This window comes from Miniopterus schreibersii, assembly GCF_964146895.1.
Source record: "Miniopterus schreibersii genome assembly, chromosome: 12".
Lineage (NCBI taxonomy): Eukaryota > Metazoa > Chordata > Mammalia > Chiroptera > Miniopteridae > Miniopterus > Miniopterus schreibersii.
Genome location: NC_138112.1, coordinates 48,667,694 through 48,693,811, shown reverse-complemented (window position 1 = coordinate 48,693,811; position 26,118 = coordinate 48,667,694). Strand labels below are relative to the sequence as shown.

The 26,118-nt window shown below is 47.6% G+C and overlaps 1 protein-coding gene across 1 annotated transcript in view; it reads right to left on the bottom strand.

The window, feature by feature from the left end:
- NAV2 (neuron navigator 2) overlaps positions 1-26,118 on the bottom strand; it is a 342,947-nt gene that overhangs the window by 179,662 nt on the left and 137,167 nt on the right. The window contains exons 4-6 of the mRNA XM_081154569.1: positions 20,608-20,680; positions 10,743-11,001; positions 6,940-7,008 (exon numbers count right to left, since the gene is read on the bottom strand). Of these exons, the coding sequence (XP_081010695.1) occupies positions 6,940-7,008; positions 10,743-11,001; positions 20,608-20,680 (401 nt within the window). The remainder of the gene's footprint in view (positions 1-6,939; positions 7,009-10,742; positions 11,002-20,607; positions 20,681-26,118) is intronic.

The following is a 26,118-nucleotide window of genomic DNA, read 5'->3' as shown; positions in this document are numbered from 1 at the left end:
AAGCTTTCACAGCCTTCTCTTTCCATGCAAATTTGTAAGCACCAAAGAAGTCTGCAGTCTGGAAGCATTTTAGATATAAGCAGGCAGTCACTTTAAACTTTTTCTTGTTGGCCAAGCAAGAAAGATGGTTGTAGAGTAAACAGAGAACATGAGCTGGTGTGAGGACTGTAAATTTGTACAGTTAAGCAGCAGCTGGCCCGGTTCCTTGACTGGGAGCTAAGAGAGAAGGAAGGGGGTGAAGAAAGGGGGTGAGCTCTTCCCCCAAAGAGGCATCACTTCCCACTGTACTAGGAGGACTTGCCCCTCTGTCATGTATCCTATCTTGTTTGGAGAAGATATTCAGCCACAAAGACAGGCACAGAGTGGGGAACAAGACCAGCAGTGCCAGTGCCAGTGCCAGTGCCTGCGTTTGGGAAACAGGTGGCCAGTATAACTGAATGAACAGGTACAGCAAAGGGATCTTGGTGCCTCCTGGTTCTGCTTCCAATGCAAACAGCATCCTGCAAGTCGTCCATGCCAGTGCTATCTGAGTGGTCACAGCCAGTGGTAGAGCTTCTGTAGATACAGAGGTGGGACTCCTTTGGGCTGGACTCTGTAGGAGTCTTTATGCCCAGAGAGGCCTGAAAAAGGATTATGGGCTTGTTCCAAGATGAGGTCACAGCAATGGTATTAAGTGGTGCCGGGTAACATGGGTCGCAGCATCCTACCCCAGTGGGGAATTTGAAAAAACAAGCAACAAGGAGGGAAAAGCTGCTATCATTTCAGAATTGCTGGAGAGTCCCCACTGCCCTGACTAGGGGCTGGACCATAGATTTTTCATGGCAGCACAGGGCCTTTATAGAGGCAAGAAATCAAAGTACTGGATGGGGTGGGTACAGCTTTGAGTTAGGTACGGAGTCCTGTCCTCTGTGAGCAAGTGTGGTAGAACAGACAGAATATGGGCTTTCTCCATCCCCATGACATCGGACTGGTCTTGTAAGCTCTCTGTGATTCATGTTTCGTATCTGTAACTTTGGAATAATAATAAACTACCCAATGGGAATAGTTGTAAACTTGAAATGGGACAATGCCTGGCTGTCATCAGGACTCAATGCGTGTGGTTCCCCTGCCCATCCTCTCAGCTGAGCATTGATTCGTAAAGGAATTGGGCATTGCCATAAAGGAGACAAAGAAATAAATGAATCCGGGTTAAAGTATCAGAAGATAGCTAGACAAAATCATTGTAAAGAGTTTGAGATCAACATTTTCAATGAGCAAGATAGGCTCTGGCAGACAGGACTTGTTATATCCCTAAGTGACATTCCAGAGGAGAATCTGCTTCAGGTGTCTGATTGACTGAGACCTTATACTTGGGGTACCTCTGAGCCATCTGTGGGCCCCACTGCCCAAAGCCAAACATTCCTGGTTTGGATAATTAAGACAGCTCTGAGTTTCCTATGGGTGGTCATCTCCAGATTCTCCTCACTGAGTCAGGACCCAGAGGCGCTCCTTTGATGGGTGTGGCATATCCTTGGAATGGCTGCAGGTTGTGCCAAGCTTCCTGAGACATGGAGAAGGAGGTCTTGAAGGCCATGAGGGCAGATGACATGGCAAATAAAGGACTGACACATATTTAGCTAGCAAAAGCCACCAAAGCTCAGGCCAACGTGTCACTCTCTACCCATCACCACTACACTCTACTCAGGACAGCTTCCTGAGCTTGACCAAATGGAAAAACCGGATGAAAACCTAGTAAATTTCTTCCAATTTTCAAAGGAAATCTATGTCAACAATGAGCTTTAAAACTTGGGTTCTGGCCCTGGCTGGATGGTATGGCTCAGTTGGTTGCAGCAGCATCCTGTACACTAAAAGGTGGCGGGTTTGATTTCCAGTCAGGGCACATACCCAGGTTGAGGGTTCAATACCTGGTGTCAAGGTGCGTGTGGGAGGCAACCGACTGATGTTTCTCTCTCACATAAATGTCTCTCTCTCTCCCTCTCTCTCCCTCTCCTCCTCTCTCTAAAAATCAATAAAGGTATTTAAAAAACAACAGCAAAAAACTTGGGTTCTGCTGTGAATGGGTTTGGACAGTTGCTGAAATTTTTAGGAAAGTCCACTTCACACACAAAGGCTATGAATGAAGGTGTGGTGGGTGGAAAGTAAAGAAAACAATTAGTTAGATCTACCCACGAGGGAACCTAAACATTCTTTGGGATAGTGAGTCCATTTACAAACAGAATTAATTCAGACTGAATTAAAAGTACAGGACTTCAAATATAGGATTTCAAAGCCAAAGGTACCCATGAGAACCTAAGATACCTAAGCGATCATGGGGAGGGTACTAGACTTTCTACAAATTGAAGAGGGTTTTGCTATAGTCTGAATGATCATGTTCCCCAAAATTCGTATGTTGAAATCTAATGAGCAATGTGATGTTATTAAGAGATAGGGCCTTTGGGAGGTGACTAAGGTCATTAGGTAGAGCCCTCATGAATGACATTAATGCCCTTATCAAAGAGGATCCAGAAGAACTAGCTTGTCCCTAAGTCAGCAGTCTGAAACCTGGGAGAGGGCTTTCACCAGAACCCACCATGCTGGTGTCCTGATCTTGGACTTCTAGCCTCCAGTACTGCAAGCAGTACATTTCTATTATTTATAAGCTACTCAGTCTGTGGTATTTTGTAATGACAGCCCAACAGACTGAGACAGGGTTCTAGCTCAGTCTTATCTAGATCTTAAGGAGGTGACTGGCCCCAGCTGACATCTAAACTACATGCATATTGATAAAAGAATATGCAAAGTTCAGAAGCAACTTCAAGAAGGAAAATTATAACCTCGGAAGTTGGTGGATGGTCAGGGAAGGTTCCAAGTAGAAACAACCTGAGAGATGTGGCATGTGGAATGGGAATGGGAATGAGAACGTGAGAGAGGGCAAGAAGGTAGGGTGTCACGGTGAGAGGCAAAGGTGTTATGCAGAGGGATGCCTGTAAAAAAAGTAGGGGAGACAGGTCAGCTGTGTCCTGGGGCTTGGAGAACAGAGTGGGAGGAAGTGAGGCTGGAGAGGCAGGCAGGGCCAGAGCACGTCAGTGTGAATCTTGGACTTAGTCCTGGCCTCCAGCAGTGAGGCATTAATTAGGAAGTTGAGAGCAGAGCCAGAGCGGAATCACTGACTATCTTCCAGTTCACAGTGACACAGACCCTAGGCCTCTGGCTAACATTTTGAAGTTCATTACTATTAACATCCTTGTGCATCAGGAGAACTTCTGTCAGGCTCCAGCCTGGAAGCAGCTGCTGTCTGTATGCTAGAATCCCCCTCTGCTGAAGAGCTGGGTCTCACTCACATGGAACAGCTGCAGGAGCCACGGCAGATGCTGCCCAGGGTGCCTGCCTCACTGAAGAAAAGCAGAGAGAGAGGAGCACGGCCGGCCAGCCTTGTGTCATTTACACTCTGCATCATTTACGGCGCCGGAAGGTTCCAGCGGCTCCTCTGGAAGTGCAACTCCACTTCTCAAGATCGTTCCATGTCCAAACACAGTTACAAAGTGACAGAGGACACAGATGGGTTCCTTCAAACATACACGTGGCTTTTTTTTTTTAAGAAAAAAAATTAAGTTTAAGGGATGTGGTGGAACAAAGCGGCGGAAGAAAAGCCCTGCTGCTATTGGAGCCACGGTCAACTTCTGCAACATGTGCCGGGCCCAGCAGGCGGGGCCGTGCAGCCACGGTTCCCGGCACGTAACCTGCAAGGGCATCCCGGCTCCCCGCGCTGTACGTGCTGATGGGAAGGGAGCTGTTCTTCCCCCCAAAACCACTTCAAAGGCCGGGAGCAGAGGATGGCCCTCCCAGGAAGGATGGCAGCTTGTGTGCACATGCTCAGGGCCGGGGGGGGGGGGGGGGGGCGGGGGCGGGGATCATAATCAGAGATGCTTTTTGCTAGACAAGATGATTAAGTGCTAAATCTCTCATCTCCGTGGCATCTGCTTTTCAGCAGCTGGGCCAGACTTCTAGCCCCACAGACTCCTCTCCATAAGATGGCTGTGTGGAGATCAACTCTGTGGGACCTGCTGGAAGTGGCCTGGTCGCCTTACCTGGCCCAGGTCAACCCCAAATACCAACATCAACATAACTGCTAGTTATGGTGCGCTGGTTACACCCAAGTATTAGAGGATTAGCAATGACTTTCTGTAAACCACAGCGCACTGTGAGGCAGGACTATACCATTTTACCAAAAAGGAAACAGGCTCATGGAGATTAAACAATTTGCCCAGGTAACACAGTCAATGGTGAAAACAAGCTTTCACTCGGTTTAAATGCAAAGATGCACGCACAGCCACCATGATTCTCTGCCTCCCGCAGGTAGAAGGAGGCCAAATGCCGGGGGCTAACCAGGGATGCCAAGAGACAGTAACAGAGGCCAAAGGCAAAACAACATGGAAATCCTTCACTCTGGTACCAATTCACTCCACAGGCCCTTCCCTGCCTTCAGATTCAAGGGTGAGGCTTTTCACCCAGCTCAGTATCCCTGGTGACTCCTCAAGGCGTTTGGTTCAAGGTGTCGGCACGGGAATCAGAGACCTATTTCCAAGGCTCTGGGGGAGAAGTCCCACTCAGCCAAAGGAGTAGGGCTGTCTGGGCAACCAAACTTACTGCTACACTTATGGTGTCTGACCAGCTCAAATATTCTTTGGGCTTGTGCTCCACACTGGGGGTGGGAAAGTGGGGAGTAAGGGGAGGCCAGATTAGGCAAATGATGAAACAAAGAATGTCCATTTATTGGCCTCATCAGTGACCAAACTCTAGGTGAAAGATATGACACTGAAGGAAAGTGAGGGGCTCAATCTGAAAGCCCCCCACACCGCCCTGCGCCAGCAGACCCTTGGGGAAGGGGCAGACCTGCCTTCACCCTCAGTTCTTCCTCTCTTCCCACTGCCTCCTTCCTTCATCTGGGACCCATAAAAGATCATGGGCGGGATGGGCATGTGCTCCCAATCAGATCTTTTCCCAGCTAGCTCCTGTTTTCTCTCCCACAAGCACATCATGTGAACAAACACTAGGGCCCATGCCTCCTCAAGCTCACCCTTTCCTTTTCTTTCCTATGTATGGACACTTTCAGGACACTCAAAATAATGGGAACCCTGCTTACCAGTGTGGTGGGTGTCTGTTCCAACTTGGGCCTCGTTCCGTTAAGGAACACAATCACTAGCATGCAGCTGCATGTTTGTGTGTCCCCTCTCCCACCCACCAAATTCAGATGTAACCCTGATCCCCAATGTGATAGTGTCCGGAAAAGGGGCTTTGGGAGGTAATTAGGTCACGAAGGTGGAGCCCTCATGGTGGCGTTCGTGCCTTATAAGAAGAGGTGGGAGAGAGCTTGCTGCCTCTCTGCTCTCCACCACGTATGGACACAGCAAAAACACAGCCACCTAGATACTTGAAAGCGGGTCCTCATCAGAGCCCGATCATGCTGGCACCCTGACCTCAGACATCCCAGCCTCAGAACTGTGATAAATAAATGTCTGTTGTTTCAGTTACCCAGTCTGTGGGGGTTAGGTACAGCAGACCGAACTGAGTAAGACACATGGCCACAAGCAGCAGTGACAGGTGTAGGTTCCAGGATGTATATTCATCCCATAACTGAGCCTGGGTAACATGCTGACTTGTTCTACAGAGAGCTTCTCCTCCCACCTCCTGCAGGCAGATCCTGAGTGGGGCTCCCAGTGTGCATGCTTTTTAGAAAAGTAAATTCTGGTTAGAAAAGGCACTGGGAGCTTAAGAGTGGGGGTAGCAAGCGGACATTCAGTGTGTATTTGTTACATGAATACAGATAGAAATGAAGTATGGGTATCTCTTCAGCTTTACGTGAGAATGCAATGAAAGATTGACACTAGCCAGAACGAGCAGGGAATTCTTCTCCTGCTACAAGGCAACGTGAAGCCAAAGGCTGGGAGAAATGGAGGAAACGTAAGATTTTAAAAAGCAGCCTTGACACCCACATAAACACCGGAATTCATGAGGAGGAGGAGGGGAGAAGTGTGTGCACCGTGGGTCAAGTGAGGGTGCAGGGGTTTGATCACATGGGCTCAAATCCTGGTTTTCCCGTTTGCTGTGTGACTTTGCATAACTTAACCAAACTTCATGAATTTCAGTTTCCTCACCTATAAACTGGGGATAATAACATGACCTACTATAAGAAGACTGATGTGAGGATTAACTAAGATCATGTGTTCAAATCTATTATAGATAAGCATTAAAGAAACAGGCATTCAAGAAATGTTAGGTGCTGATACCTTTAAAATAACACTAGATAGAACGAGGTCACTGGCATGTCCCATACCCTAGAATGGCTCCTCACAGGATACAGCAAGAGGACTAGTTAGTGAGCAAGCCCCACTTTTTTTTATTTCAGGAGACTGAGGAGTTCCCTCCATGGTACACAGGGCACCCCGAAACAAAAATGAGATACAGCTGTCTTACTGCTTTGTCTCCTCTGACCAGTTGGAGTCATGCTTCAGGTCTTTGTAACTCAAGAGAAAACCAATCCATGTTAGTAATTTTAACAACAACAACAGAAAGTACAACACATAAATAAGATGCAGGTGAGGTGGGATCAGGGTCAGGACAGAGCAGGGAGCCAAACTCATCATAAAACCACTATGAAAAACACCTAGACACTCACCTCTCCCTAAGTCAGAATGGATTTTGAGGACCAAGCAATCAAAGCGCAAATCAATGAAATGCAGAAACATTATGTACACCTCAACCTCACTTACTTGCACTCTGCCACCCCCCAACAACCCCATGCCCACTCTCAAAACTCTCCAACATTAGCCAAAGCATGTTTGGTTTTCTCGAACTGCAAACATGAAATGGGGAGAGAAATCAAAAGGAAACATAGCAGGAACAAAGGGAATAGTGGGTTGGGTTGAAACCATGCTTTGCAGGACACAGAGGAAGTCTAACCTAGAGATCTTTTTCTGACCCAGAGTGAAGCGGATGATTTTGCTTTGAGATGAGTCCTTGGATGATGCACTGCATGATGGGAAAAGAAAAAATTTGAAGAGCTGAGTGAGGGGAGAGAAGATATATTAGACACACAAATAAAGAACAGAGTCTTATGATAATGAAATGCTCCTGGGTTTCCATCTGCCCACCTTCCCCGCAATATGTAGCTTTCTTTCTAGGTCTAACTTTTCCGATTTGATGTGAAGAAACTTCCAATGTGAAGAAACTGCTGTCAAAATTACTCAAAAACTTTTGAGGTTCTCTTTATTTTTTTCCCTCTTTTAAACACCAAATATCTTTTGTTGCTACTAGTCACTCTAAACCTTTTTCCCCACAATAAAACGCTAAGGCAAGGGGTCCCTGACAGGTAAAGAAAACTTTGCACCTTTCTAAAGTATGCAGATGCTTCCACTTCATGTGCTTGTTCTACCAGGGTGCTTTTCTGATGAATGACCTCAATGTTCCATAGAGTGGGCCCCAAAAAGGGTACAGATGTTTGCAAATTTTGCTGGTCTTGGAAACTTTTACTCTCAGTGGTAAAAATGATCATTCGGAGTATTTTGAATACACTAAGTTTGGGGCTTTGGATCATATATTTGCAATTTTTTGGATTTCCCCTAAATGGCTGAATACCGACAATGTGTAAGGTAGATACAGATGGAGAGGGAAGCGAGTCTTGGGGTGCTCGGCTCCCCTTCTGGACTCTAGACTGGAGAGGAGATTCAAGAGGTAGAACGGCGATCGCGTTCTCCGCCACCGCGTAGATTAGTGACAAGAGCTTCGGTAACGAGGGAAAAGGGAGCCTCCACTTGGGGAGCGTGACAATGGACCTGAGCCAGCGAGGGAACTTTACTTTTTAAAAAATCTATAGCCAGAGGGCCAGCATGGACTATCATGTCCCTAGAACTGGAAAATAAGATTAGCCTCTGGATGTAAAAAGAGAAAGTATCAGTAGATAACGGATGAAACCAGTTATCTGCAGAAGTCACCCGATCTGGCCCAGATAAAGGATGAGTGAGAATGGACAGTAACTCCAAAGACCAGTCCCTGTCCCCACCACGATGGCAGGAGCCACTCTGGAATAAATGAATATAAAAACCTGGCTTCGGTGAGCTTGGCTCATCTTTAGGTAAAGGATTTATTAATAGTAGGATGTTTTTTCTTACTGGGAGGGGGGTGACCTGACTGGAACATCTGGTTCTTTTAAGAAAATAAACGCCTACCGTGGAAACGGCTGCCTCGGGCAGCCCAGCTCAGTGGCACAAGCCCAGTGCTTCTCCACACGTGTGCCCTGGAACCCAAGGCAGCAAGATGCTCTATAAAAGTTCTGTGGCCACATCTGAGGAACGTTTTCTATGCCCCTCTTCTGAGGATTCACGGAACACACGTGCTCCTCTCCCCGGCTGCCTCATCTCAGTAAATACCATTTCCCTCGCTGCTCAAGCCCGAGCTCTAGGCTTTGCTCCCTCACTCCAGGCAGTCAGTCTCTCTGTTGTCCTGTTGGCTCAGCCTCTAAAATATTCCGAGTTGATCCATCTCTACAGCTGCTCCACCACCTTGGCCCCAGCTGCTATCACCCAGAGAACCACAGAAACTGCAGCCCCGGGTCCTCCCTCCTGTGCTCACTCTCCTCAGTCGTACTCTCCAGAGGGAAGCAAAGGTGACTTTTTAAACACTGTGAATCAAATCAAGTCTCTCTCCTGCTCAAGACTCTCCAATGGCTTCCTGCCACCTTTAGAATGAAATATGAACCTTTTGCCCAGCTTAGCCAGCACTCTGTGACCTGTCCTCAGGGCCATCGCACTGCTCAAGTCCAGGGGCCACCTGTCACACTGCCCTCCATATAAATGGTGGCAGCCCTCTCTGCATACCAGCCACCTTTAACTCCCCACCTCCCCTCGCCCACTGAGCTCCAGCCACACCAGCCTCCTCTCTGCTCCTCCAACCTGCCGTGCTTCTCCTCTCACGGGCCTTCGCGCCAGCTGCTCTTCTGCCTGCTCTAGTCCACACCTGGCTTCTGCGTGGCTCACTCCTTGTCAGTCATATTTCAACTTCGGTGTCGTGTCTCCAACGAGGCCCTCCTACCAACCCAACCTAAGGGTCAACCCAACCCCTCTGAATCCCATCATCTTATTGTCACATCACTGTCTGAGACTTCTCTTCGCTGTTTACTAGCCTGCTTCCTCCAACAGAATGTAGAGAGCAGGTACCCTGGCCGGCTCCTTCACCCTTGACCTCCCCGAGTGCCTAGGGCAGTGGCAGGCACACAGAAGTCCTTCAAACGCTAACTAAATAAACTTGTGTTGGCAGATTCAAGGATCTGAGAACTTCAGTAACTGTTATAACAACTTAACCCAGATTATTTCCCGAACTTCTTCCCTCACAGGATGCTTCCCCTGGCAAGTTATCACCCGGGGAATGAGCACTGTGCAGAATCAGTGTGGGAAGTGATGTCCTGATCACTCACCCATCCAGCTTGGATAGGCTACGTCTGATCAGAGAGTGGCTCTTCAGGGCGGGGGTGCAGAGGCTAGCTGCCTGGCTGGCTGTTCCTCATTGCGAGTCCAGGCTTCTCTGCTAGCCCACAAATTTCCATAATGTGAACTGGATACAATTAGATAATTCATTAGGGATCTGATTTACATCACATCCATCACTGCTGGTTTTAACAGCATCACAACTGGGAAACAGCACTTCTCATGGGGATATAAAATCTTCTATAAGGTACCTGCTTTGTTTGAACTGCTTTGTGCTCTGCCAACTACAATGGGCTGCTAAGGATATGAAGGTATATGAGAAGCCGTGTGCTTATTAATGCTGGTGCTGCGGGGACTGGAAGAAAAAAGCCATTGCTCTTCAGCCCATATTAAATGAAACCAAGCAGTGAGTTTGATAAGTGACATTGAAGTTTGATAGCTAAAGCTTTACAGCTGAAAAACAACAATTATTGGGGACTTTTCTCAAACTTTAGTATGAGTCAAAAACTTTCTAATTCCTAATCTCCTACTTATTTTTTGGCCATTAAAGCAAATGCTTTACAAGGTGATCTTCTGCAGAGTTGTTTAGGAGTGCACCCATTCCCACTGTAACACAGGAGATGGGGACTACCCTGGCCCTTTGCTTACACATCCTTCTATGGGGAGGCCCACTGGCAAGCGTCAGTCCCTCTGGGGACACCAACAAAATCTAGGCCTAGTCCTACAGAGTGGAGGGCCACAGCCGACATGTCCACCAACACTCCACAGTCAACAAAACTCAGCATATTTAGTGGGATGCTGGCCTTCTCCAGGAAAGTGGCTGCTTGCTAAGGACCATTTGCTAGCTTTCTTCTTTGTTCCTGTCATTTCTCTTCTGGCAAAGCAGAGCAATCTGCTGGAGGACAACTATGGCTCCCGGTAAGTAAATTTACTCACACATATAACACTGAACACCCAGCTTGCAGGCAAACATGCAAAAGAAGTTTGAAGTCTATTTTAGGGACTGTTTACTGCACACAAGCGAGTGTATCATAAGCCAGAGTTAAGGCAGGAGAGCCAATTAGCTCTGGCTGCTGGCGATTCTGACTTAAAAAAGTACGTATCACCGCCAGGCACAGGAGGCCGCCTGCATTTCAAGGTCATGCTAATTCCCCACTAACTATCAGTAGTTCTCAGCACAGAAGAGGCTCGAATAAACACCACATTCAATATAGGCTAGAACTCGGATGGTGTGAAGGAGGACCCCGGAAAAAACAGAATTATCAGTTGGCAAGAAGCCCCCACCTGGACTGCATTTCGGCTTGTGCTTTTGACTGCTGATGTGGTGCTGGCTGGTGAGGCTGGCACAGGGCTTGGGGAGTGGCTGGCACCTGTTGCTGAGGAGTGCCAGCCTGGCACTGGAAGGGGGCCCCGGCCACCTGGGACACGGCCGGCGGCAGTGGCGAGGAGAGGTGCTGCTTCTGGGGCTGCTGCTGCTGCTGCTTGTACCGGGAGAGGCTGAAGAAGAGGCCTAGAATGGCCTTGAGGTTCCCATTCCTGATTTCTGCGAGACAACAGAGAGTGGTTAGAGGCGCAGTCCTTTCTTGCTCCAGTTGAATGGGCTGCTTCAGCCCTCACATGCACTGCATTCCTCTAGGATATGACAGATTTCCTGAACACTTGTGTAATTGGCATCGCAGTCAATGAAAACCAGGCCTAAACCACAGAGAAATTAGGCTATTCTCCCTGCTGGGATTAGAGTGGATACACGAGGCAAGTTGCAACTGGATGTCTGTGAGTGCCAGGCGGAAACTCTCAGTAGGGGCAGAACCAAAAAGGTAAGAGTCCCAAGCAAGACCATGCTTGTTCCAGGGGCCGGGCAATGATCCGGGCACAGAGGAGCTCTCCAGCACTGGGGAAAACACACTGGTCTTCGCGGGGCTCTGCCAAGTCCGCATTCTGTGCTACGAGCCACCTGGAGTGTACCAAGTAGCTGCTGTCCCATTCCCAAGTCCTCGCACTGCTTTCCCTGGTCACCGTGCCCTCCGACACTTGGCTCTGGGTCTCTCCTGTCTGTTGAATAAACAACTTCAAATTGAGATAGGCTATAGGACTTGTTTCTAGAAAGAACTTACACAAAAATTCTCCTAGATTAAAAGAAATTAGAGCAGAGTAGAGATAAGAAAATTTTTATTCCAGATGGAGTTTTTCAGGTGTTAAAATGCATTTGCCTCAAGACACGCATAAAGAGCTGCAGAGAAGGAATACAGTATTTATTCACAGGCAGAGGCTGTGGATGCGAGGGTGTTTCTCCCAGGGCAATCCCTTCTTGTGTGCTGGGCTTTTAACACCAGATCCAATGGCCAGGCTCTAAACTGACCCCGAGGGTGAAGCAACAGGGCCAACCAGCATGAGACACACAGATAGAGGAACTTTGAGGGCTCCCTCTGTGTTACTTAGACCCTAAGCTGAGGGAGTGAGGTTGGAAGAAGGGAAGCCTCATCTGTGTGGGTAACATGCCCCCCTCCCTAGGTTAGCCCAGGCTGGGGAAGAGGCTGTTGATAAAGGAACAAAAGTTTCCTCCCAGGACCAGTTGAAGGGCAGAGGGTGTGAATGGGGTCCTTTTAGACACACACCCCATTCCTTGCAAGCCTGCCAGTGCCCGGGGTGTGAGCTGCTGATTAGACCAGGCTGTTACCTCCTGTTGCAGTAGACCCCTTTCCAAGCTCTGTAGAAACTGAAAATACAAACTCCTAGAATTCAGCCTTCACTCTCTACTTTGGGAGCTAGCAGGTTCTGAGGGTGGGACAAAACTCACAGGAGCAGAACTTCTGGAAAACCTCAGCCATGAATTCCAGTCTGTATTTTACCACTTACTAGCTGTGCAACCCTGGGCAAGTCACTTAATCTCTCTGGGCCTCAATGGCAACATTGACACAGCCTGCCTATGACACAAGGTTGTTCTGCAGAACACATGAGAGCGTATGTGTGGAAAGCTCACTGTAAACAGTGAAATCCTTCACTCATCTTGGATATGATGTCATGGTGTTAACCCTAAAATCCTGTATGAGACTCACACATAGTTCCAGTTTCATGCCTTAACAATGAGGATTTTTATTATGGTGACCTTATAATTTATCATAATACCTGGGAGAGTGAAGGTGGGGTGCTCTTAATTACACCAGGATGACAAGTGTAAGCTAGACTGACCTGGACAAATCAGGATGCTTATAAGCCACTGTCTGCAGTGCAGGGAGCAGAGAAAGTTCCAAGGAGGTGGCCAAGCCCCCCAGTTTCTTTGGATAGTTCAACTGTAACCCTTCAGCTCTGCTTCCTGCTCCATCCTCAGGAAACCAAAGGAGAATCACACACCTATGGTTGGTTCTAGTTCTGGTTCTAAATGTTCCTACGAGGCCTCAGGGCCACGGAATGGGAGGCTGGGGCAGGACGGTGCACTTGACTCATTTGACTCCTGGGAAAACGGAGGGGGAGTGACACACTCGTGGGTGCCTAGCTGGAAGATGGGAATTAGGGACAGAACCAAGATGAGTCAATCAAGAGCTGGCATGGAATCTGGGAAACCAGACAATTTCTCCTCAAAATTAAATTCACTGGAGGGAGACAGTAGAGCTAATCATGGAATAAATGAAATCTATGTAAGACTTTCAGTGCCTTTTATAACTGCTGTCGGATTATATACAACTTATTTATAATAATTACTAATTAGCATGTACCAGGTTAAGTTCTTTCCGTAAACAATCTCATTCAATCCCTATAACTTGGGAAGTGAGTATTATCACCCCTCTCTTACTTAAGGGGAAGCAGAGGCTCAGGAAGGTTTTATGACCTCCCAAGGTAATAAATGCTGGAGTTGGGGTCTGAATCTTGGTTTCTCTGGCTCGACGCCTGGTCTCCTAACACTGTATAACTTGGCTTGCTTTATAGTCATCATGTGTGCTGAGTTTAAAGGCACAGCAGATAATGTTTTATTAAGCTAGCTGGTGGTCATCTAAGTATTCCTCATTCTTCTTCTACAAGAATTCTTAAATTATGGCATGTGTCAAACATTCCATAATACATTTTTTAAATCATGCAAGCAAATCAAAGAAGGGAGGAACTTGCAAATCAGTATATCCAAGGGCTCAGAGGCTGTTCACTGCAATAGGCTGGCATGTCCACGCCAGCCTTCTTATAACCTACCAGCCCAACCCAGGACAGGCCAGAGCCCAACCTAGTCAGCAGCCTAGGCCGCCTGCTGTGGCTGTTAAGTCACTTGTTATTCATAACAATTTGCCCAATTATTCCCTAAAACATCTTTTCACTTGTCAGAGAGCACAGTGCTCCCATAAGCACACTTTTTCCAAGGAGGCAACACTGATTTTAGGAGCCAGAAAGACCTAGGTTCAAATCCCCACAGTCCTTCATTTATAGACTTTGAGTATTTACAAGATTCAACTCTGAGCCTCCATTTTCATCTTTAAAATGGGCAGATGCGTGCTGCCCCTTTCCCACTGGGTTGTTATGAGAATTAAGTGAAGATTGAATGAGAAAATGCAGGCAAAGCATCCAGGACACTGCCTGGCTCAGTGTTTCCCTCTTTGGCTCAGAAAACAGAGTCACTGTACCTGTGGCCTCCTCGGAACTCAACACAGGGCCCTTTGCCTAAAGGAAGCTGGGCCGCTGTCCATCTCCCTGCACATCCCCCTGTGCTAGTCACAGGGGGAAGAAAAAGGTTGGCCATAAATAATCTCATATTAGAGGAAACTCAGCTTCTTTCTATTTTTTTAAACAGTTTTTTTTTTTATTGAGGTATAATTCGCATCTATAAAATTAAATGTACAATGATTTTTAGTAAATTTAGTAACATTCAAGTTTTAAAATATATCCATTACCCTGAAAAGAGTCCTCGTGCTCATACAAATTCAATTCCCAGGCAACTTCTAATCTGGCTGGTTTGCCTTTACTGGACATTTCATATCAATGGAATCATATGAAACATAGTCCTTTACAACTGGCGTCTTTCACTAAGCATGATGTATTTAAGGTCTATCCATGTTAGAGCATTTATCATTAGTTTCTTTATATTGCTGAGTATTATCCCATTATATGGATATATCACATTTTGTTTATCCATTCCCCAGTTGGTGGGTATTTGGACTGTTTCATTTTCTTTTCAGAACACAAAAATCAAGAGTGGTGAAGGCTCTGTTTGGGGTTGAAAGCCACCCAGTTTATGCTATGGGTGGTCATTAACAAACAGTATCCAAAATAGCTGGGACTGTATTCTTTCCATATTTCTAAATGTCATCTGTCTGTGTTTCAGGCCCGGTACACCAGCTCCACAGGCATTCTAAAAACAAAACGTCCTTTTGCCAGCCCACAAAAATGTTTCCCTTATGACATTTCCCAAGGCCTTGGAAAAAGAGTATCGTTCTGTATCTGATCAACTATCCTCACCCTCTTGCTATCTAGGGAAGGAAAATAACATAGATCTAGAGAGTAGACTTGTCCAAGGAGACATTGGCTAGCTGGCGTCTAAACCAACAGGAATCCTACTCTCCTCTCTCTTCTTGTGGTGGCCCCATGTAAACAGAAGAACAAAGTACACAGCCATATTCCAATTTCCATCAGAATTCAGTATTGCCTTAACTCTCAGTTTCTTTGGGTTCTGACTGATCTCTTTGTTCCCATTAGCTGGTACTAATCTGCATAGATGTTATAGGGAATGTGGGCACAAAGGGTAGAATAAATAGAGTTATTTTCTTTCCACATTATTTAAAGAGAAACCACAGGCCTGGTTTACAAAGGCACAGGGTTGGAATAATCTAACACAAAGAAACCTGCTTTGTAGGGAGGAAGGGATTTGGAGCCAAAGGGAGGATTGCCTCCGACCACAGAGTTGCAGGATCCCTCTTCAATCGCCTTAAGCCACGGTGGGTGGTGCAGGGCTTGCCCAACTGATTCGGGACTAGCCTGCAAGGCATTACTCCTCCAGCTGAGCCTTCCCCGTGACCTACATTCGCCAAGTAACTTTCCACCTGACTCTTGCAGCCCTTCTGTGACTGCTCGCCAAGCTCTCAATGCCTACCCACAGGGGAGTGGCTTGAGGAGATGGGAGCAGTCTACGGGGCCCCTTCTGCTGAGGGCAGAAATGGTCCCCCACACACTGCCAAACTCAGGTGATATGGGTACGAGGAAACGGAAATGTTCCACCTGTTGCTTTTACAGGAAAGGTCCAGAAAGACCTCCTGCTTTCTGGATCAGGATGAAAGGAGAAGCAAGCTCAGCATCTAGGTCTCTGGACATCAGAGCAGAAAACCCAGATCTGAGCTCATCCACTCAGCAACTGATTTCACTTCAAAAGTGTATACTCCTTCCTGGAGGCATCTGGAAGGATCTTCCTGCCTCTGTTTCTCTAATCTGCAAGACTGATAAAGAGCTAGTTCTTTGTCCCCATTATATAACCTACGCCTCATCTCCTGTCTACATTTCCCTTCACCTTCCTTTTGCCTGGTGAATGCCTATGCCTCCTATAAAACCCGGGGGAAACATCACTGCCTCTCTGAAGCCCCCCCTGACTGCCTCAGGCAGAGCTGATGACTGTCATTCTTTGGGCACTACTGGACCCTGTACATGCCATTAGCACAGCTCTCTTATTAATTGGAATTAAGGCTAGTTGACTCTGTGCACCCAGTGCCTAGCGCTGTGCCTGACATACAGAATGGGCCCGGCAAACATTTAGTGAACTACATGGGATAAGCCAGAGCTCTGGACCTCTGCTTCTCCAGTACAGGAAGATGGGCCCAGGGCCAGGTGTTCTCAAACTCCCAGGGATAAAGGCCTCACTTCCTCTCAGGGACAGGTTTACAGATGGTCATGACAGGTGGCGTGTGGGCTGGGGAGGGGTTGAAGGGATCTTGAAGATCACCCAGGGCTGGGTGAGGCCCAAGCTCACAGGACTCTGGCAAGTCCCCAAGAGCAATCGGGCGGGTGTAACCTTTGGGAGCACCGAGGGGGCAAGGAGGCCTAGTCAAGGGGACATGCCTCACACCGGCAGGATCTCCACAGGGCTCACGTGGGCCGGTACCTCTGCCCGCAGGCGTCTGCTGTCTGTGGCCTGGAACAAAGGCTCTCTGTGGCTCCCTAACAGGCAGGTCGGGGCAGGACCCGAGCTGCTGAAACGCTCCAAGGACAGGTGCATACACCTCCTGGGTCCGAAACCAGCTTTAGTCACTGGGAAAGGGTGGGGACGTACGCATGGGGCTTTCCAACTGCTCATGTTATTTTTCACCAGAAAGAGCCTCAAGGCACTCAATTGTCTTCAAAAGGAAAATGAAAGCATTAAAACTACATTATTCCTTTAAACACTATCATGCTTTCTAGTGGTCAAGCAGGTGGTTAGAAGTGTAGGCAACAGTGAGTCGTAGGAAACACCAGGCCTTCGAATCAGCAGACTGAGAAGCTTGTCCATGGCTGACCTGTGGGCCTCCCTTTCCCACGTGGAACTTAACCTCTTTGGGCCTCAGCCTCCTCATCAGTATGACTGGGATTACATGAATACTGACCTCATAAGGTTGCTGGGGCGATCAAATAAGATGTAAAATGTTATGGCACTTAGCTCAGTGACAGGCACTGGGTGAGTTCTCAATGAGTGGCTTCTGTTCCTGCGATTTAACAATATGTCAAGTGAGATTCCTGGAACCCTGAAACTGTGAATAAGGCCCACAGCAGGACAGAAGGCTCTAAGTACCTTTGCTTTCTTCCCTTTTTTTTTTTTTTTAAACGTATCTATTGATTTCAGAGAAAGGAAGGGAGAGGGGGAGAGGGAGAGAAACATCAATGATGAGAGAGTCATTGATCAGGTGCCTCCTGCACGCCCCCGACTAGGATGGAGCCCACAGCCCGGGCATGTGCCTGGACCGGGAATCGAACCGTGATCTCCTGGATCCTAGGTTGATGCTCAACTGTTGAGCTACGCCCAGCTGGGCAGTACCCTTGCTTTCCAAGGTCAAGGACTTGACAAAGGTTGGGGCGATTCACCACCCCTTAAAGACTGTACAGCTCAGAATCAGTCTTACCACCAAACACCACCACCATCATCCCTCACTTCCCAAAAAGTTAATGTAAGCAGATCTAGATGGGAGAATGTCTGTCATCGAGGGTATGGGAGAGTGATAGTGTTTGAAGACCACAGAGAGGATATTTCCTCCCTCACCAAGAAGCAAGAAAGCAGGGTCCCTGCACTCTGTGCAGTCAAAGGCAAGGAGGCTCTAGAAGAATCACTCCAAGTGGGGGTGCTGGCCTTCCGGTCCCCAGCTGGACACCTTCTTAGCAGAGACTTGGCAAACCTGCCTCTTGGCCACCTGAAATGAGGGGAAAGAGCTGAAGAGAGACCATATGGTAGGGGACTTCCAGGCGGCCTGTTCTATCTACTGCAAGTGGAAGATGGATCCTGCATACTCCTGTTGGTTCTATGGTGGATGATGGAAGGATCATGAGACCGAGCTCTACAGTCCTACCAGGACCACTTTAGCCTGGGGACAAAGGGCAGCCTGAGTCAGGGGGATGGGACATGAATGCTACCAGCTGGAAAGGAGCAGCAAGAGCTGGTCAAATCTCACTACCAAGGCCCTGGGAGCAGCATGGGAGTGAGTCCCTGGTCAGTAGGGTGTGAGAGACTCCCACCCGGGGACAGGTCAATTACCCGAGAGGAGGACAGCAACTTCACCACCAGCCCAACTCTGCTGCTCTGTGCTGCCCCAGTCCTGGAGGCGCGGGCACAGGAGTGAGGGCAGGGAAAGGAAGCCATGTCATCATGCCCCATCCCCTCCCCCTCCAAAGTCACCTGCACTGGGAGGGAGGGGGAAAGAGCTACGAGTAAAATTTGAGATTGAAGTTTAAAAATGAACAAGACTGAGTCATAAGTATTGACGTAAAACTGTCCCAATAACGAGTGTGACTGAAGAGTTACAGATTCAGCCAAGACATCATTGAGTCTGGATTCAGCAGGAAAGATGGGGGATCAACATAGAACAGTGGGGAGCAGTTACTGAAATATAGACCCAATAACTGTTACCTCAACACACTGCTTATAAATATGCATCTCTATGCCCAGACTCATGGGGCTACAGTCCAACACTGGCAAGGGGAGGAGGGCCGAGTGTCTCCGCATGACTTGCTTCCTTGGGCTGCACAACACCTATGAGGCTGTGGTCCAGCTAACAGAGTTCTCAGCCTTTTCTGCTCTCTTCCACCTCTGTATGGCATGCCTTGATTTTATCCAACTGCCCCAAAAGACACCATGAACAGGAGCTCTGAAATCACGCAGACCTGGGTTCAAATCCTACTCACTAGCTACAGCTTTTAGGGGTGTCACTCACAACCTTTTTAAACCAAAGTATTCTCATCTGTAAATTCAGCTCATTATAAATCCCAACTTCAGTTGTGAGAGCTGGAGCTGATGCACATAAAAGCCTTAAAAGCGCAGTTGGTATAATTTATTCAACAAGTATTTATTGAGTAGATTCTCTGTGCCTTAAGGTACAGAGAGGATGAGGCAGGTGGGGAGTGTGTGCATGTGTGCATGCGTACGTGTGTGTGTGTGTGTAGATGGACAAGGCAGAATGCAGGGCAATGAGTAGATAGATGGCAGAGTGGCCAGGGGTCCACATCCCAAAGAGCCTTTTCTGCTGAGCTAGACTATAAAAGTCCTTGCTGATACTCTGCCAAGTGGTCCAATCACTTCCAAAAACTGGGAGGAGCGTGTGCCTGCCACCTACAGGCCAGCACAAGAACTCTCCACCAGGAAGAAATAGGTTCCTCAGAATGGGAATTTGCATGTCCCTACCTTCCCATGGATACCACCATTCAGTCATCCCATGCCCCAGCTATGTGTAGGCCACTGGGATCTCGACCCAGCGGAGGAGGGGGGCAAGGGAATCCACCAAGGACCCTCCTCTCAGAGCTGGGAATAGGGCAAACTACCCAACAGCTGCTTCAGAGACCTCTGGAAGCAGTGTGACCAGTCCTGACCTGGGACAGGCCAGGCACATCTGAGTTCCCATAGTGGAGGGGAATTCCAACAGTCCCACTCAGAAACACGACACACCCACAAGGCACCAGCGGTGGCCACCCCTGCCCCCAACACTGGAGGATACTGCAGTTCAGAAACTCAGCCAGGAAAAGCAAGCTTTCACTGCAGAGCAGAGCAGAGGCAAGAAACAGGCCCTAAACAGAATCCAGCACTTCTGCAAACTTACCTGCTCCACTGGGCTGCTTCCTTCCTCACTGCTCCTCTCCTCCCCACCCTGACCACTGGAGCAGATGCAAACGGGCATGTTTTCAAAACCCAACCTTGCTAGGGAAAAGCGGTGTCATCTGAAGCCCAGACTGCTTTACCTGTCCTGGGAAAAGTGGAGGCAGGTGCAGCCTAATGAGTTTGGGAGGATGCCGGGGCCTATGGCAGCTTTGGAGCTGGCAGCTGCTTGCTGTTTACAAACAGGAGAGAGCCTGAACGTTTCCAGAGCAAGATGTTGCCCAAGGAGGCTGAGAATTCAGACCAGCCATCTCCAGACCAATACTTAATTGAACAGCAAACCACCAGCAAACACTAATGTGCTAATTAGCCACCAAATTTGAGTTAATTAAAAACTAATCAGGATGTCAAAATGTAGCATCTCATTAATACATCAAATGCTTTTATTTTTTTTAAGTTGGGAAAAGTACTGCTTCGTCTAATAAAAGTAAGAGATAAAGATTAGGCATTTCTCCCTGGGAACTGTACAGTTTAAATATGTTCTGTGGTTAAGTGTTCTCTCTCCCACAGATAAGGCCTGGCTTGATAATTAACCGAACTTCTCGTCAGGTGAATTAAATCAGCACTGTTTGCCTGAGCCTTTCTCAAAGAGCAGCAGCTGTCTCCACTGCTCTCTCTGTGTCTTGCAGACATGGCCAGCATGGCTGAATATGCATTCTTGGAGTGATTCTTTAGGTTGTCAAAAAGTTGGCATCCTCAAGTCTAGACAAGCATTGAGATGCCTCCAAACCAGAAGGAAAACAAAACCAGAAGAGCCCACCAGCATCTCGTCTTAACTGCATGCGTGTTGTCAATAAGAAACAGGTGGGCATTTCTAATGAGGAAAAGGCAGCCTTGTGACAAGCGCTGACTCACCTTCTGCAGACAGCCCCTGAATGTTTATTCCCTTAGCTGCCAGGAAATTCAAGCAGGCATCTATGTTTTCAATCTAGGAGGAAAAAACAAAACAATATACACTCAATAAATGTTCAGCCTTCCCCAGAGCCATCCCTAATTAGAAACAAAATGCTATGTCAGACCGACGGTTCAATGGGCTTTCGCTGAAGTTTTTGACAAGGAAAAACAGGACGTGAATGGATGCAGGTCAGCACTCTTCTCTGTCTGTACTTGCACGGGAAAAGGTTACCTAATATCCCGACTGCACAGAGCCAAAAGTCGAGGCCTTGGATTGCTCACGGCTGCCAAAAATAACCGGGGTGGAATTGGAGCTCTTATGTTGATCACTGTCACCAATGCAATCCTGAAAACTTGAACAGCTGCCAGAAAAACGGAGGTGGGGACTAGGTTAGCAGACCCACCCGTCTGCCAGCAGCTGGGAGAAATTTCTAGCCACCAGGGCAGCAGGCAGTCAAATGTACCAACAGCGAACGGGAGTTTCAGCAGGAATCTGGGTAGTGTTTACTCACAAAATTCTCAGGATGGCAGGCATTGCAGATGACCAGGGAGGGCTGTGACCTCGCTGAACCCCTCTGTCCTTTGTGTTTTCTGTGGCAAGGAGGGGCCCACCTGACAGACACTGGGAGGCCTCCCACCTTTGCCAGGGCTGATGCCACGGCCAAGGGTGAGCCAACATCCAGCCCTCATAAAAGAACAATTAGGTTATCCCCAAAGGTCTGCTTTGACTTCAGTTGTCAGGGCTAATTACTTTTTGGTCTACAGGAAAATGTTCGGGCTTGATTAATGTCAATGGTGAGGATAAGTAAAAGAAATGGCCTTTGACGTGGCATAGGGATCTTTGAAATCACACCATTTACATTTCACAGTGGAGATCCCCCTCACCTCCACAACCACCCACTGCCCACCTGACCCAGGCACCACCAACATTCTTATGAACTCAAACAAGTATTTAACCCATGGAATTTACTTTTAATTAATAAATGACTGTCTTTCCCAGTGTACATGTAACCATCCGCCTTGCCGTTCCCCGAGCAATATCCTGATCGCTTCTTCATAGCCGCAAAGAGTGAAGCGTCTACATGTTAAGAGCTCTAATTTGAGTAGAGTCTGCTCCAGTCTTCTAGAAGTCTTCCTGAAGGTCACGTCCACCCTCCCTCTGATATCAACATTTTCCGCCTCACCTCTCAGTCTTCGTATCTTCCAAATGTTTTAAATTAAGCTTGGGGACACCTGAATAAAACCACCCATTTTAGAAGACTCCATCAACCCTGAGTTTGAGGTTACTCCAGCCTTGCATTTTTTAGCTCAGGTTCCCATCTCTTTCCCAGCCTCCAGCTCACCTTCAAGGAAACATTTTCATCTCAAGGAAAAGGGGCAGGATGCAATTTCCTGCAAACTAAATAAATGCTGACGCTATGGGTCATGCCTGCCACTGCCGTGGAACGTCATTTCTGTAAAGAGGGAGGAAAAGTGAGGTTGCTTTTAACTCTCCTTTCTTCCCTCCAGCCCAGAATGACTGACAGTGACAACCAGGTGGAACCATCTTGGAGGGGAGGGTGGAAGGAGAAGAAAGGCAGAGCACAGCTGGAAGGTCCCTATGGAGGTGTTTGGAGCAATTTGCTTCTATTTTTAAGTATAATAAAAATTATACCTCTAAATGCTATTTTACCCTATTACAAACGCCCAATTTTGAGAAAATAACTACCAGTCCTTACTTATGCTATTGAACACAACAGTAATATACCAAAAGGACTGTTGCCTCCACAAAGAGGCACTGGTGTTTAAATTGTGGTAAAATTATAAAATTACTCTTCTCCCTCTTGTCTCTTCCTAAAATCCTATCCCACTTCTTGAATATATTATTTTGTGCACAGCTGATAAGCAAGGCTTTGGCAATTACGTTCCCATGGAAAAGAAGAAAAAGAAAAAGCTGACCACTCCCGCCCTGCTGGCTCAGTGGTTGAGAGTCCACCCATGAACCAGGAGGCCACGGTTTGAGTCCCAGTCAGGGCACGTGCCCAGGTTGCGGGCTTGATCCCTAGCAGGGGGCATGCAGGAGGCAGCCGATGGATGATTCTCATCATTGATGTTTCTCTCTCTCTCTCTCTCCCTCTCCCTTCTTCTCTCTGAAATTAAAAAAACACAAAAAAACACACATATATGTTTTTTTAAATGCTGACTCTGAATCTGTTAATGCAAAAATAAAAAACAGTACACTTGATATTATCCTGGCATGTGTCACATAGGCGGCCTGACATGGGTTAATTCTTTTCAACAACAGTACAGCGACGTGACAATTAAAAGATACCCACTGACATATTCAAGAAAAGCACTGCTCTGCTTCCATATTGTAATTCCATAGAAATTTCCTTCCAACAAGCATAAAGAACATTTACTTGTCCCATTCACAGAAAATTCAATACATACAGTATCGTTTAAAGTATGCAGTAATTTCTTCTTGCAAGGCTAGCCTTGGTATACTTCAATTCAGCCACCTACTGGGCTTTCCTTTAAAGTTAAAATCTATTAAAAGAATGAATAATTATAAAAATAAGTTACCTAGAGTATTTTCTCTTCCTGTCGTTTTTTCAAAGCCCTGTTATTCTTTCAATGAATTCCATAAGATCAGTAGTTCTCCACTAGGCTGGGAGGAAAGGGAGTGAAGGGGCAAGGAGTTTGTCCCTCAGGGGACATATGACAATGTCTGGCAACATTTTGGGTTGTCACAATGGGGGGGTTGCTACTCCTCGTATATAGTGCTGAACACACTAAACTGCACAGGACAGCCCCGCAACAAAGGATTACCCAATTCAAATGTCAATAGTGCCAAGATTGATAAACCTGAGTGACATGATCCTCTTAATCATTCATCCAGTCAACACAATTGTTTGGATGTCTGCTCTGGGCCAGGCACTGTGCTCGATTCTTCTGACAATGGTGGACCAAGTCCTCCTCACTGTCCAGCAGTCCACACTCATGTAATGCTTCTCTTTAGGGTCCACAGAGACATTTGACACCCCCCCCCCCACCCCATCCACTTCAGGGAGAATTGGAGCATATCAACAAGGGGAGTATTAGGAGCTTCCTTCATTAGGTGGAGGGGAGGAGAGGCCTAAGGGCATCCAGGGGGCTTTCTCCTAAAGAGGTGAAACAGGGAGCTGTATGCAGACAGCCAGATTGCACTCCCCGAAAATGTTAAAACCAAAAACAAGAACTTGGGTCATCATTTAAAAGACGATTCAGAAGCCCATCAAGTGCTCTGAATTTTTTTCTCCTCTCCTATGAATTCTCTGCTCACATGAGGAGCTCAGAAAACATTCCTGAGTCTCAAATCCACTCTTTAATAATGTTCCATTGAGGTTAAAAATCATTCCTGACAAGGCGGCCGAGACCCACACGCTTTTCATCTGCACCCCGGGAAGAGAGCGAAGCTGGGAAGCAGATCAGGGTCAGCCGTGGATTCCAACCTCCTGGCTTCGCTTGGAATGAGATCAGAAGGGGAGATGGTTTCTTTGATCCAGGCTCTTTCGTGATTAAATTTCACCTTAAGGTTTTCTTCCAAATACTGTCCAGGTAAACAACCCATCTTCATGTACCGTTGAGGCTGCAAACTGCCACCAGACCCCCGAAAGGAGCCCAGCCCTAATTACAGCACAAGGGTGTCCTCGATCTCGTCTTTAATGAGGCTCATGTGTGATCCAGACCATAGTGTGAGATGAGGACCCGGTTAAAGTTGGGAGGCCAAGCAAAGGAAAAGACTCTTAACCAGCAAAGTATGTAAATACGGCCAAGGCTGTTCATTAACACATAGCGGCCAATATAAACTACTTTCCAAAATTAGCTGGAGAAATCTGTGCTAAGTTTGACATTCCATGATGCTGCGGGGGCAGGGTGGGAAGGCTGTTGTACTTGTTGCCATAGCGCTGGGACGGAGATCCTGGAGTTCACAGTATTAGCTGAAAGCCTAAAGGGGGGACCACAATGTGGCTCAGAGACCCTGGGAGCACAAAGACGCTGGATGAATGAACAGGTAGAGTTAGGGCTCGACCTGAGACCAAGATCACTTCCCAGGGCTTCCCTTTGTTTGGTGCCTTACGTGGCCACCACCCCGTGCGGTCCACGGACACCCAAGAGAAAAAGGCTGCAATGAAGCCTTTCTCCCAGTCTCAGCCAGGATCTCCATCCCAAAGTTGAATAGTTTCTCCACAGTCTCTGAACTTTAGACCTGGCAGGGCAACTCCCACGGACTGGGTGGGTATTTGTAGCCTTTGTCTCTCACATCCAGACGCACATCTCCTCCCAAGACAGGCAGAGAGCAAGGAAAACCAAAACAAATGCCAAACAACTGGAAAGAGAAGGGAGGACAGAAGCCAATGGAAAACTTCACATTTCGATCATGATTAAGCCGGACGGGGTCTCACGATAACGCAAAATATGCAAACCTCGGAAGTGCCGCTGTATAGCTCCTCGGTAGCCTGGAGACTGATCAAATACCATCTGCTGTGGCAGTTGTCATGGCAGCATTTTCCCCTGAATACCAGTGAAGCTGAGTGCAAAGCACATGGAAATGACGGATGCAAATGAAGACCGTCTCTGCCGGCGCCGCCGCCGCCCAGCGGAGGCCAGGGCTCCGCACGCCGAGTAAACGCGGCGCCAGTTTTTACACGTTGAGAGCGTCCAACCCGGGCTTCCCTTGGAGACCTCCGTCCTGGGAGGGGAGGCAAACAGCTGCCGAGCTGAAGTCAGGCGTGGTCACAGCTATTTTTTAAAAAAAATCATGAAGTGCCTAAAACCTAGGCCATGGGAGGTCCAGACCTGACAAGGAGGAGTGAGAATTTCTAAGTTCTGGGGCTGAAAGCACAGTGTAGCTTCTTCATGAGCCTCACAGATCAACTCAATTTCCTTCCAGATGTGTGTGAGCCCCGCGCCTGATATTGCTCCTGGCCAACAAAAAAATATCACCATTCATCCATTCATTTAACCATTTCTTCACCCATGTTCACTGAGCACTGACTGGGTGTCAGACAATGTGCTGGGACTGGGGGGTAAATAAAACAGACGCAATCCCCACCTCATAGAACCTATGGTCTAACGCAGGGGAACTGACATTAAACAAATGGTGCTCAAATAACATCTGTCATGTACTGGAAGACTTGCCCGGGGCACAGGGGTCAGGTAAGAATTTCTTAAGGAAGAGATAGCAAGTGGGTCCGCAGAGACCGGGCTTTTGTCTGTTCTGTTCACTGATGTAGTCCCAAGCACCCAAAATAGCACGGAACACGTCGTAGGTACTCAAGAATATTTGCTGACAGAAGGGGAATTTGAGCTGAGACTTAAGAGTTTCCTGGGAATCCAGAGTGGGAAGAAAGGAACGTACCCATCATAGGAAACCTAATGCTTGAAAGCTCCCAGCCAGCAGGCAATGTTCCACATTAGGGAACCAAAAGAAAGTAGAAATGGCTGGAGGCC